The sequence below is a fragment of the Scaptodrosophila lebanonensis genome, unplaced genomic scaffold (genome assembly GCF_003285725.1).
Source record: "Scaptodrosophila lebanonensis strain 11010-0011.00,11010-0021.00 unplaced genomic scaffold, SlebRS2 tig00000024-arrow-pilon, whole genome shotgun sequence".
NCBI classification, from domain to species: Eukaryota; Metazoa; Arthropoda; class Insecta; order Diptera; family Drosophilidae; genus Scaptodrosophila; species Scaptodrosophila lebanonensis.
In genome coordinates, this window is record NW_022060538.1 from 4,528,473 (window position 1) to 4,546,654 (window position 18,182).

The following is an 18,182-nucleotide window of genomic DNA, read 5'->3' on the forward strand; positions in this document are numbered from 1 at the left end:
CTATTTTTATACAGATTAAATTGAGCAATAAAAAATTAAATTGTGTTACATAATGGATAACGCAAATGCAAATCTTCTAAGTTGTGTATGGACACACAGTTGAACAGAAAATAAACAAATTTGTTAAAAGTTTTTTGAATTTCTTGCATACACAACTGGACTTTCCTGCAATCATTATACGCGTAGAAAAACTTCGTTAACAGCTATTGCCTTATGGTCACACTGGACACTGCTGATTTAGTTTAACGCGCCCTCTTGCGATGATTATGAACACTACGTGCGGCCTGCTGGTGTGTTATTTTATTTAGTCAGTCAAAGTCAAATTTCTCCAAGATATTTTGCATCAAGGCGCCCAAGCATAAAGATGAGTGTGAATCAATGGCTGCGTCGTCGAGAGAGCGGCTTGCGCTTCAGTTTGGAAGACAACAACTTTATTTTGCAGCGCATATACAGCTCCATTAACATGTTCAACAGTTACCATGCAAACTGCAAGCGCACAGAAACTCAAAATGGGGCTATTTTCAATTTGGAGTTCAATGCCGAAGGTAATGTGGTGGTCGCAGCTTGCCAACGAAATTCGGTGTTGGTGTTCGATGCCATTACTCAAAGCGAAGTTTTCAAAATACCTGACGCACACACGGACAGTGTCAACTGCATAAAGTAAGGGGTGGTAAAGCAATCGTTTCGGCTAGAAAATTATTTCTTTGCACACATCTTGCAGGTTCTTTGACGAACGCCTGTTTGCAACAGGGTCCGACGATTTCACTGTGGCCTTGTGGGATCTGCGCAACATGAAGCAGAAAATGCGTGTACTGCATGGTCATTCCAACTGGGTGAAGAACATCGAGTATTCGTCCAAGGACAAACTGCTCGTTTCCTCTGGGTTTGACGGCAGCATTTTTACTTGGGATATTAAATCACAAACGGAGCAGGGGTTAATCTCGCAGAGAGTATTCCATGCCAGCGGACTGATGCGTTGCCGTATATCACCCAATAGTGAAAAGTTAGTACTCTGTACCAGCGGGGGATACATAATGATTGTACATCATTTGGATTTGACGACATTACATAGGGATCTGTGCGGCTTTAGGGTGAGTTTTTCGCCAGGAGTCCGTTTTACAGCATAGGTTTCAAGTTTGCATCAATACAATCTAGCCTAACATCTATCGGCTGATGCAGCTAGGTGATCAGTACATACCACAGGCCGCCAAGTACGATCACGTGTTCTCCAAGAGACAGAAGAAGAATCGAGTAGAACTGGTCACAGACTTTCCGGAACAAAACGATGCCGAGATGATAATGGCACTACAGGTAGCTGATAATTCCTTTATCACTTTATCAACTGACTGCTTTAATCACCAATCCTTTTCAGATACACCCACAATGTCGTTGTATGCTGACTCGAAACGTAAGCTGTGATGAGCAGACCGAATGGACTTGTGTACACAATATTAACGAGGAGCCATATCATACCGATGATGAAAGCTCCGACGATGAGCCACAGCCAAAAAAGCGCATGCTCATTCCCAACAACGGCAGCACAAGCGACAATGAGCAGGAGGAGACTGAAAGTAGCGTCTCCCATACGCATACACGCGGACGTGGCCGACTGCAGGTCTTCCAGCTCGAGAATGCGCGTGGTATGAGACAAAGCTAGCTGTTGACCAGCATCCCCAGCTCATTCAATATTCCACCATTCCAGCGCATAGTCGACTATCAGCTACAGCTCCACTAGCGAACGCGCGTCCCGACAGCTTTATACCAGACATTTGGGCTGCCGAGGTGACGGTGCAGGAGCGTGCCATACGTCAAAGTCGGGCACGCAACTCTACCAACCATGTCAGCGGCTACAACTTTGTCTATGCCATCAGCAGTGGCGTCTTGCCTTTACTCCCGAATAGGACCAATCGCATGGCAGGATCTGCCAGAACACGCACAGCCTCTAGCTCAGACCAACGTATCCTAACGTCGCCCCCTGAAGGAGGAATGAATAGCAGTAGCCGTAGTAGCAGCAGTAGTAGTAGTAGCAGCATTAGCAGCACCGACGCCACATTAGGCCTTGATATCAGTCCTCCTCACCTTCGACTTCGTCCACTTATTGCCGCATCTACGACGGCAGCTAGCAAAGAGAACAGTCATCCCATTTTGGTGAATGCAAAAAAATTACTTTATTATGCATCCGAAACGAATAACAAACCTGGCTTCATTAAGGAGCCAGGCTTCTCGGCGGATGGACGCATAATCTGTTCGCCGTATGGCAATGGCGTGCGACTGTTGGGCTATCAAGCAGACTGCAGCGACTATCCAAGTCACCAGCTATTCGAGGAAGTGAAGCGTAGTCCGCGAAAGTTGGTTGAGATTGCCAAGGTGACGGAGCATCAAGATGTTGTGCTATGCGCAAAGTTTAGTCCACGTGAGCCGTTACTTGTGTCCGGTTGCAATGGTGGGGAAGTGACTTGGTATCGTCCACACTTGTAAGCGTTCCTACTTAAACGATAAACTCTGAAAAAGGGTTCAACTCCACTCGGTAGCAGTGGTTTGTGCCCTCAGCTCTGAAAGTGTTCGATTAGCCAAATGACTTGCTTGTTGTAAAGTGAAAGAACTGTAGTAATTTTGTTTATTTTATTCATTATAATAGTGTGGTTGCACATGAGTGTGAGGCATGGAGAGCAGCCGCTGCGGGCGTGCGTCTGAATATATATTAAAATATATATGTATAAGATATACAATTTATAAATGTGTAATTATAAACGATAGCATCATCATAAAAAATACAAATAGTTGTTTACATCAAAAGAGTTACTCTTATGTATTGTGACAGTGGCAGGGGGAGGAAGTCAAAGAAAAGATCGACGAGCCAATTCTTCATGAACGAGATAAAACGGGACTTGCTCACGATAAAGGAAAGGATAAAAACGTCGGGCACTAATTTAAGGACTTCTAAGCAGGTGCCTGAAGCTCGTCTAGTAGTAGTTGCCGTAGCCACTCCACTGTCCATAGTTGTAGCCACCTGCGCCGCCCGAGCCATAGCCCCATTGATTGTAGTAAGAATCGTAGGATTGCTGTTGCGGCTGCTGTTGTGGATAGGCTCCGCTGTTCTGCTGCTGGGCGTAGTAGGCTGATGAGTTGGCCGAGTTATAATTGTAGTTGGCGTTGGTCGTCGCTGTGCCATTGTTATAGGTGGATGAGGCACCCGAGCTCACTGGTGGGGCTGCATCCTTGCTGCTGGTCGAGCTTTTGCGGCTGGGACTGCTTTCTCTGCAGTAAGACAAAAACATTTAGTGAAAATTCCATTTAAATTTTAATAGAAATAGTACATTGTGGAACAGTTAGAGTTACCTCTTCTTTTGTGCATCATTAGCCTTGCTCAGGGCCGATTGAAGGCTTCGTTGTGCATCTTGCAGACCCTTAGCGGTGCTGCCAAAGTCCTCCAGAAATTCGACTTTACGCTGTGCGAAGAGGACCTTCTGGTCGGGTTCAATGTCCGCCCGTGCCATGAATTTATCCATAATCTCCACCACTTCCTGCTCGTTAACTTTCGGACGCTGCAGACACAGATCGATCATTTGTAGGGCCACTCGCGTATTGGCCGGATCACGTTCGAGTGCTTCCTGAAGTACTTTGAGACCCGCTTCAAGATCGTTGCAAATCTTGTTGAGAAAACGCGCAAATTTAATGGCCAAGCTACCCGCAATGCCTTTGTTTTTGGTCGTTTCTATATAATGTTTGTACAGCTCGCGGCATTTGTCGAAAGCGCCACGGCGGCGCTCCACATTAATCCGACGATAGGAAATCTGCAGAAGATTTGGGCAGCGTTGTTCAATGCGCTCCAACACTTCGGCGGCGCCATCAAAGTTCTGCTGGCACTCCTCAAAGGCAGCCCACATCAAATGCAAGCTAGGCTTGTCCGGATGATGGATGCGACAGGCGCGTCTGAAGACGTCGCGCGTAATGGAAATCACGTCCGACTGATCGGCAAGAGTTTCTAAGTAACGTAACATCTTCAGCCAGAACTCGTCGTACAGTGCACATGCAATTAAGCAGCGCTCGAAGAGCACTAGTATTCGTTCGCGATCGCCCTTTTCGATCTCAAAGTCTAAGTAGTCCTTCCAGTTCTTTAGCTGGGCTCGTTCAAGGGGTTTAACATGAAAATAAGGTCGCTTGATGCCCTCCTCGAAGGACCAACGGGCCGTTACCGCAGAAACCGTGACCTTGTGGATCTTACGGCGTGCGGATATCACCTTGTCTTTAATGGAGGCGATTTCCTCCTCTCCAAGTGTGCTGAGATCGCTGAAATCAATCTGCGTTGTCTTCAAGGTAGCCGACAATTCCTCGCTTTCGGTCAGATCAGTAGTACTTGCTGATTCATCGACATGAGTTTCACTAGAATCTTTGGGCGACTTACCACCAGTCTCGGCGGTTACCGCCTCCCTCTTTTCGTCGCGATCGCGCTCGCTTTTTGCATCCTTTGAACCTCCACTATCGCGACGGCTCTTTGAGGACGACTTCGATTTTGAGGATGCAGCCCGGGCCACGTTGCGCTCATGCAAGTCCCTTCGTAATTTTACAAGTTCCTCATTTCCAATCGTGGCGGTAATAGGCTGGTGATTAATCACATCTTGAAAGCTGAAACAGAGAACGCGATAGCATTGTACAGTTAGGCTTATCTGGAGTGGAAATTATTCTGAATATCTTAAGAACTGTAACTAATAACCTCGTTATCTTGATAGTAATTTCTATCCCAACATGCTAAACACAAACAGACGATTAAAAGATGACTTTGCAGCCAGTTAGACGCCCTACAAGTAATGGCTAGAAAAAATGTCTGTATATTAATCAAGAACTTTCCCCCGCAAAGAAAAGGATTATTTATTTATTCATACTAAGAAAAGATATTAGGAGCAGTTTCAACACATAAAGTTTGAAATTTTTATGTCTAGCATTATTGGAAAGGGAACTAATATTTGAATTAAAATATGGGGGAAGATTATACATTTTTTCAGGAACTAAGTCTGTACGAAACAGATTACAGATTTAAGCATTTGTTTAAATTCCCTCGATTTTCCACTTACTTGTCAAAGTGACCATTATAGCCTTGTGTGGGAATGGCCAACAAACGGTCGTAGATCTGGACTACACGCTGGTAGCGCTTCGACTCGTTCTCCCAACGTATGTATGCATCCCAGAGCTTGTCGGAGCGGAATTCCAGCCCACAGGCCTGAACAGCACGCTCATACTGTTTACGAATGAACTGTTCGTCGTCGCCGTGATGCGCTTTGACGTGCATCAGATAGTGTATCCATAGGTCCACCGACAATGGTATTGCCTCCAAGCCACGTTCAAAGACCTAGATTTTTGGTCAGTTGTGGTTTGCGGTATATTTTGCACGATTTAAATATTTTTTGTTTTAGAATTTTTTTAATATTTTTTGTTTTTTAGGGTGGGGAGTACATTTTGATTCGGTTTGATTGTTGTGGAGGTTTTCGTTCGCAGAAGAAAAATAAAAATGTTGATGTCTATTAAGTTCATGTTCGGTAAGCTATTAATTTAGTTACTTATGACTAACTAGCGCGTGGATGAGCATACTTATATGCTAACTTAATGAGTTTACAATTGATATCAATAAATATTTATATATTATATGTAATAAATAGACACCAAAATACACACATATTTTGCACACACTTAGTGTTGAATTTGAATTGTAATTTGCACAGAGAGACTTAAAAATTTCATTTAAACGCCATTTGTACTTACTTACAACTGCACGAGAAGAAGTTCGATCTTTTTCTATTTGGTGTTGGTGGGAGTTGTGGTGATAACGTACGAAGAGTGGTGGACAAACGCACAAGCGCCTGGTCGAATTCGTTTTGATTTTCTGCATGGGTAGTTGGCTTAGCCTTTGGCAAAATTTATGGTTCACAAAGAAAGAGGATTGGGGGCAACAACAACAACTTCAGTGTTGTGGGAACGTAATTGGCAAAGGTTGAACTTGGATCGATAGAAACAAACAAAAAGAATGCGCCCACTTACACGCTACACGCACCGCAATTAATGCAAAATCCCCAAAAAGAACGAAAATTGCAGTAGACATAAGAAATGAAGTGCACGAGTGTTAAAGATACAGGTAGAAATAACATGAAAAAAGAGACTAATATCAGATGTTAAAGTGTAAACAATAAAAATAAAAAACGAAATGACACCACAGTGAGGAGCGGCCTATAAAACCTTGTTCCTAAGCGCCCTGACTGATGCGTTCAGGTTCTTGTTTCTGCTCAATTTTTGGTTGTAGTTTTTTGTAATTGTTGCTTTTATTAAATGTTGTTTTTATTAAGTCATAATAAATTGCATTACAACAAATATGAATATCAATTGTCGTAATCATAATCGTAAGAGTAATACATAGAATTGCAGATATCTTTAGTTGAATCAAAATGCGTACATTACTCACCGTATAGCAGTTGGCCTTGATGCCCTTCCGTTTCTCATAGTCCGCATATTTGCGCCAGTAGCCATAGCAGTAAGGATAATGGGAGAGGAATGTGTCGTAAGCCTCGCGTGCCGCTTCCGCATCGGACTGCACACACCCACATTGCAGATTTGGCATTAAATGAATAAAGGAATTAGGATAGTGAAGACTTACCTCGCTGTCTACGTATTGCAGTAAATATGTCCATGCTGTAAAATCGGACGAGTCTTCTTTAACTGCACGCCAATATTTATCCAGATCGGGTAGCTTTTTACGTTCCTTTTCTTTGTCCTTATCCTTATCCTTCTCTTTGTCCTTTTCCCGTTCTTTGTCTTTCTCCTTGTCTTTATCGCGTTCCTTCTCCTTTTTCTTCTCTTTATGCTCGCCATCTAGTAAAAAATAAGTATGTATGTAAGACAGCAGATGGTGACTTTTTCTTATCCCACTTACCATCAACTTTGGCGCGCTTTTCCGCTGGCGGCGCTTCATTGCTCTCGCTAGTCGGACTCATTGGATTGTATTGTTGTTCCCTTGACTTTTCTTTAGTGTTTGGCTCTCGGCTAATGCTCTGCTGTTCCTTAGTATTCTCTATTGGTTGTGCCGGAACTTCGCGTTCGGCTTTGCGCTTAACACTTGTCTTTACTTCATTCAAATTATTATTGTTGTTATGGGTGGGTAATTCATCTTCGGATATAACTTCAGCATCAGCTGGCAATTCTGCACGTTGTGGTGCCGGCAGTTCCTCATCGGACACCTCTTCGGCATCGTTAATCTCAGGTTTACTAGGCAATGGCAACTCGTCCTCAGATATTATTTCTGTGTTTACGAGAGTTGCATTGCTGGCGTCCAACTCATCACCGGGTAGGCTTTCTGCTATAGCCTGATGTAAGCTTGAATCATCCGATGAGTTGAGTTTGTCAACATGCGACGGCAGTGCCTCCTCATTTGACTCAAAATCTGCCTTTTTGTTATCGCTTTCATCGGTACCTCCCACAGAGGGTAAACTATTCGCATTGTCACCGGCAAGTGATGCCAGCAATGAGGTATCAACACCACCGGCGCCGCGAATTTCTTTAGGTTCATCACTTGTTTCCGAATGTTGTTCGGCTACAGTGCCGAATGGAAATGACGAACTTTTTTCATCAACTCCGCCTGTTTCGGCGGCCACTGACATTTCGACATCATCTTCCAAATGTCGTTGTAATTGCGCCAGTTCGTCGTACTGCTGTTCCTCTTCCTGTACTTGGGCAGACGACACGTTTATTATTTCGTTCATTAGATCTGACTGATCCTCGTCGTGAATGGGATTTTCCAATCTATGGTTGTTAGCTTGAACTTCCTCCGGTTCTTCCTCTGGTTCGCTCAACTGGAACGTGTAATGACAAAATGAAGATATAATCAATTGTTATGGCTGTTGCTTAACAACCGTGGCTAAATAGCCGACAGTATATGTTGCACCATCACTGCCCAGTTTGCGTCATCAGTTGGCCCTTGCAGGTAATCATTTGCTTTGGGAGCATCAGTTGTGAATGGAACAACGCCACATCCACACTAAAAATGCATACTTTTCATCAAATGCGAAACTGTAGGGCAGTGATAGGCCTTGGGGGTTCGCACCCATCTATCGTACATAATCATATTTTTCTACTGACCTGCGCTTGCTTTCTTGACGTGCGGCGCGTTCTCGTCACCCTGGGCACTGGAGCAGCCGTTGAGGCGGCTGGTCGACCGGATCTTGTGCGGCGCACTAAAAAAATGTTCACTCAAATGTTAAAATGTCGAATGCAGATGGCACTAATCGCCGTAATTAAGATTAGGTATAGTTGAGTGTATGTACAGACAATATACATACATACATACATATGTACATTAACGTCTGTATGTAACAATGTGCCGCGTGATGTTCACGTTTTTTCTATTGCTTTGCCGCTTGATAGATTTACAATGACTGGCAAAGAAATTATCGTTCTATGCGTATTTAGTATTATTCACAAGCAATTCAAGAAAAATTTTGCAATGGTTGTTATGTTTTTAGACACAAAATATTTAAGTTTACCTGAATTTTCTTCCTGCTCTTTATCCATCAAGTCGTCTTGGATTTTTTCGACCGCGTTGTATGTGTATGTGACGGTGTGGCTTGTCTAAAACAGGGTTGTATGCCCTACGAAAACAATACTATGAAAATACTAAACTGATGTAAGCATTTTCATCATATGTATGTTAAAAATTGCGTAAAAGTTCACTTTTGCAAAAGATTACAATTATGTCCACTATCGTAAATATTATTTGTTTCAAAACAGCTCGTAAAAGGCTTGCAAAATAATATAATTTGTTATGTGTAAACAATTTTCCTACGTACTTTGAAATGTAGTGTGAGGCCCGCATTAGCAGGGTTGCATTTGCGATGTGCTCTGCAACACTATTTGTCAAAGGTCGCCATTTTTAGAATCGGAAGCGTGTCAAAAACAACAAAAGCAGCGTCATTTCATAATAATTGAATGTTTTTCTGAAAATTCTGAATATTTACGCTGAAAAAGTTAGCGAAATGTACAAATTAATAAAGGTGCAAGTGTTGAAAGTGTGTAGCGTATGAAAATTAGCAGCGAAGCAACGATATAAACTGTGAAAAACGCCGCATAACCTGTACGCAGTTGTGAATGGAGTGTAAAAGAAAAATGAAAGAAGAGGCGCCAAGCAAAAAAAAATTGCCGCCTAAAATGTATGGGGAAGAAGTAAGAATGGCTAGTGTTAGTACCCCTACAAAGGCGGCACACGATGAGATTTTAAGCTCATTGCTGCGCATTAACAATTTTGATTCGATTTCGAGCATCAAAGACGAATCGCTGGATATCGATCTGTCTGCCTGCGTGACCATCAGCTCTGCCAGCTTCGTCAACGGGAACAGCCTGTCATCAACGGACTTTTGGCGTGTGCTAGATGAAAGTGCTCAAAATAATACGGAGCTAAACCTGTCGACGGATGTCTGCCGAGATGATTTGGCACCTAGTACAGGCCTCGTGGCCAACATGTCCAATGGAAGCATTGCAAGTGACAATCATAGCTCGGAGTTTAATGTAACATTTCTGCGCCCCGAGCCACCTAATGCGTTCACAAATTCGCCATTTAAGAAGACGGCGACTCCGGTAAAATTTCAATCGCCGGAGCAGGCGCAGCTGCAGCCACCGCAGCCTAAACAACGCAAGCCAAAGTTGCCGGCGGCTACGGCAGTGCGTCTAAAGGTTTTTAAGGAGGAGCCACTAGAGGAGAAACCGATACCAGAGCTCAAGACCCAAATTGTGACCAAAGTGGAACTTTGTGAGACGGATTACATGCCGCCATCGTTTACCATATTCCAGCAACCTAATGCATTGTCAGGGGATCCTGGCGCAGAGGACGCCAGCAATATGCCGCCGCCGCCATCAGAGGTGCAGGAAGACAACGGCAAAGCGATTGACACTCCACTTTATAAGTGCCTCGACTGCAACGACATGCTGTTGGAGACCCAGCAGCAGGTGAGTTTCCATGAGGCAGCTGCGCATCGGCTGCGCATGACATACAGGTGCAGCGAGTGCCATCGCGAGTTCGAAATGTTGGCGGGCCTCAAGAAACATTTAAAAACGCATCGTACGGAAGGGCGCAAGGACACCTGGAAAAAGTGTCCAGACTGTGGCAAGTGGTAAGCATGAATTATTTAGCTACTGCGTGACCTTTGACTAATTCCTATACCTCTTTCAGCCTCAAACTGGGTAGCATGTGGATGCATCGCAAGATCCACAGTGATAACAAGAAGTACCAATGTGATATCTGCGGGCAGAAATTCGTGCAAAAAATAAATTTAACACACCATGCGCGTATTCACTCCTCCGAAAAGCCGTATGAATGTCCGGAGTGTCAGAAGCGTTTCCAGGAGCGTTCCCACTTGCAGCGCCATCAGAAATATCACGCCCAGACGCGTTCCTACCGCTGTGAGAAATGCGGCAAGATGTATAAGACGGAACGTTGCCTAAAAGTACATAATCTGGTTCATCTTGAACAGCGACCATTTGCATGCAATGTTTGCGACAAGAGCTTCATCAGCAACTCCAAACTAAAGCAGCATAGCAATATACACACTGGAATGAGGCCCTTCAAGTGCAACTATTGTCCACGGGATTTTACAAACTTTCCGAATTGGCTGAAGCATACGCGCCGACGTCATAAAGTGGATCACAAGACGGGAGAACATCTAGAGAACATTCCCTCCTACTGTTCCAAGAAATCCACAACGACCAAAGCACAAAAAGCAGCTGCAGCAGTAGCTGCCGCTGCAGCCGCAGCAGCTGCCGAGGAACAGCAGCAAGCAAATTGTGTGCCTTCTGTGGCAAGCACTAGCACGGCCGAAGCGGTTGTTGCAATAGATAAAAATAAGAGCAGCGGTGGGGCAGTCAATGTAGCACAAGCCGTACCTGCAGTTCCAGCGCCACTGAAGCAAGGGCGTAAGAAGAAACAACCCCAACAGACAGCATTGGCAGCTTTGGGAATCAGCCTACCTGCAGGAACGGCCTTGCAGCAGGTGCTACCCAAGCCTCACATGTCTACGGCGTCGTCTGCATCACCGACGGCTAAAAATGTTAGTGACACCAGCAATTCAGCATTAACAACTGTGTTGATTCCGCTTCAGCCACCGCCCCTGCTTCAAAAGCAAACGAAGGCTAAGCGAGAACGCAAGCAGCTAGCCCCCAAACAGTTGCAGCAAAAGCCTGCAAGTATGCCAGTGGTGCAACAAATCAAGAAGGAACCAGTCAGTGAGTCCAGCAAGGAGCTAACCCAAGGACCGTTTCCCGATTTGCACGGCCTGAGCCTGACGTCGGCGGAAGACTTGATCATGGAGCAGGCTCTTGAGATGATGGACTCGGGCCTGTATGAAGGACCTGTTGCTAGCACTGATATAGTAGGTAGCTCAGATAATGCAATATCCTCCGAAGCAGCTGCTGCTTTGCACTTTCAAATTAAGAACGAGATAAATGATGAGCTACTGCCTGATGAGGAATTTAGTAAGTATCTCTCACAAACGAAATTTCTATATTAAATACTCACAGTTACACATATTAACGAAATTTGTTTCTTTTGCAGTATCCATCAAGCCCGCCGATACCAATCGCCTAGCTTGCCCATCGCTTGAGTCGTCGCCCTTTTCTTCGCCAGCATCCATAGAACTGGCCGCTGTCTCTACCAGCCACAATGTACAAGCTACAACGGGCAACGGCTCACGATCAACCAATAATTATTACCTGCCCGCGTTTACACTAAATGCACAGGGTCAACTGGTGGCTGGGGTCAATAAGCTTGCCACCTCCACTACAACGGCAGCCGGCAGCAATAGCAGCAGTAGTTCTGGGACCCCTGCGACAGTCTCGGTTGTAAATATGCCTCTGCTTGTACGCTCGAATCAAATGTTACCCTCGGTGGACACGCTGCTCTTCACCTCACAGACCGGCAATCGTTTTTTTACTGGTAAGGCCGCCACGACGTCGTCCCACAATATGACATGATAATATGACGAAGACCAATCTCAGTCAATGTCAACGTCATCGTTAACGCCTCAACGATCTCCTGTGTCTTAGTTAAGTTAGCGCTTATGAGTAGATCAGAGTACCCATAGCACCACAACAGCCACCTTAATAACCACATCCAGTCCTTGTTCACTGGCACACGTAATATTATATATATTTTACGGTTCTTTTGTGTTTTTAGTCCTTAGTGTTTAAGGGGACCGAAGCTACTTTTATTTTAAATTAGAACTAAGTTGATTTCTACCTAGTATTAAGCTTGACCGTATGTATATAGCGCTTATATATACATATGTATAATTACACCTTACATACATATATCCATACATTGTACGCTTTACACACCAATTCGACCCATTAACAACCAACAATAATAACAATAAATTTCGTATATATTTTTAGTAAAAAAAAAATAAAATAACTGTGTGGTCGTGCCTTTAAACCTCCTTTTAAAGTTTCAGTGTCGTTGCATTTCTTGTCAGACCGCCTTGCGCGGTGCCTGCTGCTGGTTCTGGTGATGTCGTTGTTTTTCTTTTTGACTTTGGCTGGCAGGCAAGTGTAGGAACTCACATTTGCATTGCCTTGAGGGTTGTTGAATGCATTCATGTGTTCCTGCACCGCCTTTGTCGCAGTCACCATTCAAACGGTTGTGTGCATCAAAGGCTGGAAACGCGTTTAAACGTTTGCTTTGAGTGCGCACATTAAATGGGCGGTAGTGGTGGCTCTGATCGTTGTGGTGGTGGCAACGATGGAGTTGGTGGTTTTTGCCTTTTCTTGCACCCCATTGCGGCGGCAATGGGGCGTGCGCTGTTCAAAAGCTTATAATGCCAAGTCCTTGGCGGGGATGAGAACAGCTGAGAATTGTCATTGTGCCCACATTCGAGTTAATTAAGTGAAATTGTGTAAACAGGTGTATGAGGACTTGAATACTAAGTGCTATATGTGTTCTTTTATATTTTCATAAGAACAATTCTTAGATTTGAGGGTTAATATATCTCGTTATACATTGCTTGGCCACTTTAAATAACACTGCCTCTAAGATGAGCTCAAAATACAATTCCTCAACAAAGAATTGAGCATCAATACTTATAATTTCGTTCTTACTTAAAATACCTATTGGGAACATGAACCACAACTCGCTTTAGTATCTACATAAGGCCAAGTGAAGAAAGTGCGTGTTCAACGAAGCACTTAATTAAAATTTTTAAGTTCTTGTTGAATAGAATAAACGCATACGAAGAATGCACAAAAATTAATTTTGACAACGAAATAAAAGATGTGTCTGGTCAATTGGTTGTGGCCCTATTTTCTTTGAAAAGCATCGAAAGATTTGTAATTACAAGTTTTTGATTAGGGAATTACAATTTTCAAATATTGTATTTGGTTTACATTTTTCTTTATTCTGAAACATTTTCAATTATAAGTTCAAAATATTTCAATGGTAAGAAAAAATGCCCAAAATTTCCCTTTCCATTTCTAAAAATTAGAAACTTGTAAAGTATAAATGTATTTTTATGAAAAGTTACGGCAGTTTAACAAAATTTGATACTTTTATTTGCGGTTTCACCTAAGCTCGAATTTTAATTTAAGTATATGAGTAATTAAATTAGGGTAAGAACTAACAAACTACTCTTAAAACATATTGTATAATCATAAGCTTTTTTATGATTCCAAATATGCGAAATTATGTTGGCGAAATAATTGCAAAATAAGCGAAAACGAAATTGTTCAATTTAAAAGAGGTGCACAAATGTTTATTTTGCATCGGTAGCGATCGCCGAGATTTACAAAGTTTATGCTGGTAGACGGAAAGCTAAGCTTCTCCGTACCAGATGCGATAACGAAAAACGAACTTGACTTGCAGAGTTAGCGACAATAACTAGTACATATGTGGCGGCTGCGCAGCAGCCTATGCAAATTTATGGCAAGCAACAAAAGGAAACGTTAAGTGCTCGGCTTGCTATGCAAAGCAAGTGACAAGAAAACGAGCACTTTGCATTGAGTTATTTACGTTACTTATTAACTATGATGTGCTGCTGGTTTTGGCTGTTTTTGGCCGGATGACCAAACATACTCCCCCTGTTGAAGAACCAGGGTCTTCAACAACATCTTGTTTCGGCAGCGGGCATAATTTGCGAACGGCTCGCCGAATGGTTCCAGTGGAAGTCCTCAATTCTGCAACTCTCGACACGCCATCTGCGCCGCTGATGAGGCTGACCACCCTTGCTAATGGCCATTTGAGGGGCGGCAAATTCTCGTCCTTGACCAGAACGACATCATCAATGGAGAGCCCAGGCTGCGACACTCGCCATTTTGAGCGCTGTTGAAGAAGCGTCAAGTATTCTTCACGCCAGCGAGCCCAAAATATCTGCTGGTAGTACGTCACGCGCTGCCATCGATCCAGCCGATTGAAATTGAGCTTCGTCAGATCAGGCTCAACGTACGTTGACAGCGGAGCAGCACCAAGAAAATGAGCTGGAGTCAAGACATCGAGATCTGCTGGATGTTCTGAAAGGGATAACAATGGGCGAGAATTAATAATTGCCCCGATATGGCATACAAGCGTGCGCAGTTCATCAAATTCGAGCAGCGATAGTCCGACGGATCTGTAGAAATGATGCTTGGCAGTCTTTACAGCCGCTTCCCATAGACCACCAAAGTGAGGCGAGCGCGGCGGAATGAAACGCCAATCAATACAGTCAGCAAGGCAAAATTCTTGCACAGCCTGCAGGTGCTCGCTGGATTCAAAAAGACGCTTTAGCTCAGCCATCTCGTTCCGTGCGCCAACGAAATTTGTAGCGTTGTCAGACCAGATCCTCGTAGGTCGACAGCGCGTCAAAATAAAGCGTTTAAGTGCATTTAAGAATGCTCCGGTGGTTAAATCCTTCACCAACTCCAAATGCACAGCTTTGGTGGCGAAGCAAATGAAAATGCAAATATAGCATTTTATTGGTGCCTTATTGCGGACCTCGCTTTTGTAGAAAAACGGCCCACAAAAATCCACACCAGTGACCATAAAGGTATGTGAAGCATCAACTCGATCCTTTGGCAGGTCAGCCATAACATGCTCCACAAGACGAGGCTTGGCTCGAAAACAAATGGTGCATTTGCTGACTACGCTGCACACTGTTTTCCGACCGCCAATTGGCCAATACTGCAACCGAATTGAGGCCAGCAATGCACGAGGTCCAGAATGCAGATTACGGACATGGTAGTGCATAATGACTGAACGCGTGACTGGATGACGCCTTGGAAGTATAATTGGATGCTGGGCTTCAAAGTCGAGCGCAGAGTTACTTAGACGGCCACCAACGCGCATCAATCCAGAGCTGTCGAGAAACGGAGATAAAGAAAGACAGGAGCTAGACGATTTCAAAGTGCGTCCGGCCTGCAAGGTCTTGTATTCGTCCCGAAGCGTAGACATTTGAATTGAGCGCATCAACAGCAGTGTACCATGACGGATGCAGTCCACCGATAGCCCAGGAATTCGTACACGGTGCAGGAACTTGTATACATATGCAAACACGCGCTGCAGCTTTCCAAATGTGTTAACATATTTGCATTGCTGTGCAATGTCTTCGCACAGTGTGGTGCTTACAAACACTTTAGAGCGCTGCTCAGGAAGCGACGAGGCGGAAATGCAAGACTCTGGCCAAGAAGATTTGTCCTTCGTCAGAAATGCGGGACCATGTAGCCACAAGTTGGACTGGACTAATTCGCTGGGCAAAGCTCCACGTGAAAGTATGTCCGCAGGATTCAAATCGGTTGGAATATATCGCCATTCCATGCCAGAGGTCAACTCTTGAATAGTTGCGATGCGATTGGAAACGAAAATTTGAAACCTGGATGGCTCGCTGCGAATCCAAGATAGCGCTACTGCAGAATCAGACCAACAATAAAACTTGCAGTCGAATAACTCCATACGAGATATTTCGTTTATGAGTTGTGCCAGCAAAACGGCTCCGCACAACTCTAGTCGGGGCACGGTCAACGATTTGAGCGGCGCCACACGAGATCTGGAACACAGCAGCTCCGCACGAGATTGGCCTTGCGTGGTCGAAATGATGTAGACGCAAGCTCCATAGGCATCTATGCTGGCATCACTAAAACCATGCACTTCAATGGAAACACCAGCAGAAAGTGCAAGCCTTGGAAATTTCAGCTGCTTTGTGCGCTCAAAATCTGCAATAAGATTATGCCAAGATGTTGTCAATGATGCTGAAAGGCTTTCATCCCAATCAAGCCTTTCTCTCCAAAGCGCCTGCAGGAATATCTTAGCCTTTGCGATTACTGGTCCAATAAGGCCAAGCGGATCATAAAATCTGGCAATAGTTGACAAAACAGTGCGCTTGCAAATTCGACCAGATGTCAATGCTGGCAGAAACGTGAATATGAATAAATCCGTCGCAGGATCCCACGACAGTCCTAGAGTTTTTGTTATGTCGCTGCCATCATCAAACGTAACTAGAGTTTCTTTGTCTTCTTCCGGAACTTGTTTGAGCACATCAGGATTGCTGGAGCACCACTTCCTTAGCTTGAAATTAGCCTTGGCAAGTAGCCCTGTGGTTTGTCTCATAATTTCTATGACTTCCTTTGTAGAAGCACCACCAGTGATTAAATCATCAACATAAAAATCGCGGCGCAAGATATCGGAGCCAATAGGAAATAGCTCATGCTCATCTTCAGCCAGCTGATGCATAGTGCGAACGGAGAGAAACGAGGCAGGCTTTGTACCGTAAGTGACGGTATCAAGACGGAAAACTTGAATAGGCTTTTGAGGCGAGTCACGCCATAGAATGCATTGAAAATAGCTATCCGGATTTGATACTCGCACGCAGCGGTACATCTTGCAGATGTCTCCTGTTAAAGCGATAGGAAACGTGCGAAATCGAAGAAGCGTGTTTGCGAGCTTTGACTGAATGGAAGGACCAGCCATTAGGATGTCATTTAAAGAATGACCAGAGGATGTGGATGCGGAACCGTCAAACACGACTCTCAACTTTGTCGTTGTGCTGTCCTCCTTCAGAACGCAATGGTGCGGCAGGAAATACTTGCACAAATTTAGCGAAACTGGCGATACAAGCGACATATGACCCAACTCTAAATACTCCTTAATGAATGCAGAGTACTGTGCTTTGAGAAGTGGATTGCGTTCTAACTTTCGCTCCAAGTTTATGAACCGACGATAGGCTTGCGTATAGGAATCGCCAAGCAGATCTGTGCTGAACTTTACAGGCAACCGGACGGAATACTCGCCAGTACGCAGGCGCCTGTAATTAGCCTTGAAATGCTCCTCGCAGTCGAACTCTTCTTTTGTAAGTTTTACAGCCGGATCGACACCACTTTCGAGTTCCCAAAAAGAGCGAACCATCTGCTCGATTCGTGTATTGCAATCCTGTGTAAACGGAGACTTGGATGCAACCAAAGCAGATTTCTGACGCTGCGAGCCACCTCCAGTAACTATCCAGCCCAAACGAGTCTTTTGCAGAAGTGGCAGGCCATCAGCCAGTTTAATCTGACCTACGCACAACAACTCGTAGAATAAATTGGCACCGATAAGCATATCAATTTGCTGTGGCTTGAAGAACGCCGGATCAGCTAAGCGGACATTGCTTGGTATATCCCAATGAGATATGTCAACCGTGAAATTTGGTTGGTTCTCAGTAATGGAAGGAGCGACCAAAGCAGTAATATTTGCGGAATAGTCAGTGACCAATGATTGCAAGCATAAGTGCACAGTGCAACCATCAGACTTGAAACTGACGTCACCAAGACCAGACACAGAGGCCGACGACTTGGTCTTTCGAAGTTGGAGCCGGTGAGCGAATCGCGAAGTTATAATGTGCAACTGTGATCCGGAATCGAGCAATGCACGGCAGGGTACCCAAGTCCCGGCGCGATTTTGAATGCTGATGACAGCGGTGGCCAAGAGCACAACATCTGAGCCGAGATTTTGGGCAGGCAATGAAGCAAGCGATGATGGCGAAACAGCTGCGAGAGCGCTACGTGGCAGTAACAATGAAGACGGCCGCGAGTGTAAGTCAGAAGCGGACGATTGCTCAGGCATCAAATTTACGGCAGCTGAATTATTAAAATGCAATAAACTGTGATGTTTGGCACCACAGGTTCTGCACGATCCAGAATTGCAAGTTCTCATTCTGTGT

General features: G+C 44.4%; 3 protein-coding genes across 3 annotated transcripts; 2 read left to right on the top strand and 1 right to left on the bottom strand.

Moving 5' to 3' along the window:
* The first annotated feature begins 326 nt into the window (after nucleotides 1–326).
* LOC115620546 (DDB1- and CUL4-associated factor 10 homolog) lies at nucleotides 327–2,796 on the top strand. Its single transcript, XM_030513829.1, has 5 exons — nucleotides 327–660; nucleotides 722–1,091; nucleotides 1,156–1,311; nucleotides 1,373–1,640; nucleotides 1,703–2,796. The coding sequence occupies exons 1-5, from the start codon at nucleotides 365–367 to the stop codon at nucleotides 2,476–2,478; spliced, it is 1,866 nt and encodes a 621-aa protein (XP_030369689.1). The 5' UTR covers nucleotides 327–364; the 3' UTR covers nucleotides 2,479–2,796.
* On the bottom strand, nucleotides 2,609–8,561 carry LOC115620545 (pre-mRNA-processing factor 39). The gene is made up of 8 exons (XM_030513828.1): nucleotides 8,526–8,561; nucleotides 8,122–8,216; nucleotides 6,920–7,835; nucleotides 6,644–6,858; nucleotides 6,452–6,577; nucleotides 5,073–5,347; nucleotides 3,340–4,626; nucleotides 2,609–3,258 (listed from the first exon to the last, which is right to left on the bottom strand). The coding sequence occupies exons 1-8, from the start codon at nucleotides 8,551–8,553 to the stop codon at nucleotides 2,964–2,966; spliced, it is 3,237 nt and encodes a 1,078-aa protein (XP_030369688.1). The 5' UTR covers nucleotides 8,554–8,561; the 3' UTR covers nucleotides 2,609–2,963.
* Nucleotides 8,562–8,957: 396 nt separating this feature from the next.
* LOC115620541 (serendipity locus protein H-1) lies at nucleotides 8,958–12,436 on the top strand. Its single transcript, XM_030513824.1, has 3 exons — nucleotides 8,958–10,145; nucleotides 10,205–11,502; nucleotides 11,582–12,436. The coding sequence occupies exons 1-3, from the start codon at nucleotides 9,127–9,129 to the stop codon at nucleotides 11,998–12,000; spliced, it is 2,736 nt and encodes a 911-aa protein (XP_030369684.1). The 5' UTR covers nucleotides 8,958–9,126; the 3' UTR covers nucleotides 12,001–12,436.
* The last annotated feature ends 5,746 nt before the right edge of the window (nucleotides 12,437–18,182 follow it).

Coding starts and splice junctions, on each gene's coding strand:
- LOC115620541 (XM_030513824.1), top strand. CDS start 9,127: ATGGAGTGTAAAAGAAAAATGAAAGAAGAGGCGCCAAGCAAAAAAAAA. Junction 10,146..10,204: donor TGTCCAGACTGTGGCAAGTG/GTAAGCATGAAT, acceptor TACCTCTTTCAG/CCTCAAACTGGGTAGCATGT. Junction 11,503..11,581: donor ACTGCCTGATGAGGAATTTA/GTAAGTATCTCT, acceptor TTTCTTTTGCAG/TATCCATCAAGCCCGCCGAT.
- LOC115620545 (XM_030513828.1), bottom strand. CDS start 8,553: ATGGATAAAGAGCAGGAAGAAAATTCAG. Junction 7,836..8,121: donor CGTCAAGAAAGCAAGCGCAG/GTCAGTAGAAAA, acceptor TACACGTTCCAG/TTGAGCGAACCAGAGGAAGA. Junction 3,259..3,339: donor AATGATGCACAAAAGAAGAG/GTAACTCTAACT, acceptor GTCTTACTGCAG/AGAAAGCAGTCCCAGCCGCA.
- LOC115620546 (XM_030513829.1), top strand. CDS start 365: ATGAGTGTGAATCAATGGCTGCGTCGTCGAGAGAGCGGCTTGCGCTTC. Junction 1,092..1,155: donor GGGATCTGTGCGGCTTTAGG/GTGAGTTTTTCG, acceptor AATACAATCTAG/CCTAACATCTATCGGCTGAT. Junction 1,641..1,702: donor CCAGCTCGAGAATGCGCGTG/GTATGAGACAAA, acceptor CCACCATTCCAG/CGCATAGTCGACTATCAGCT.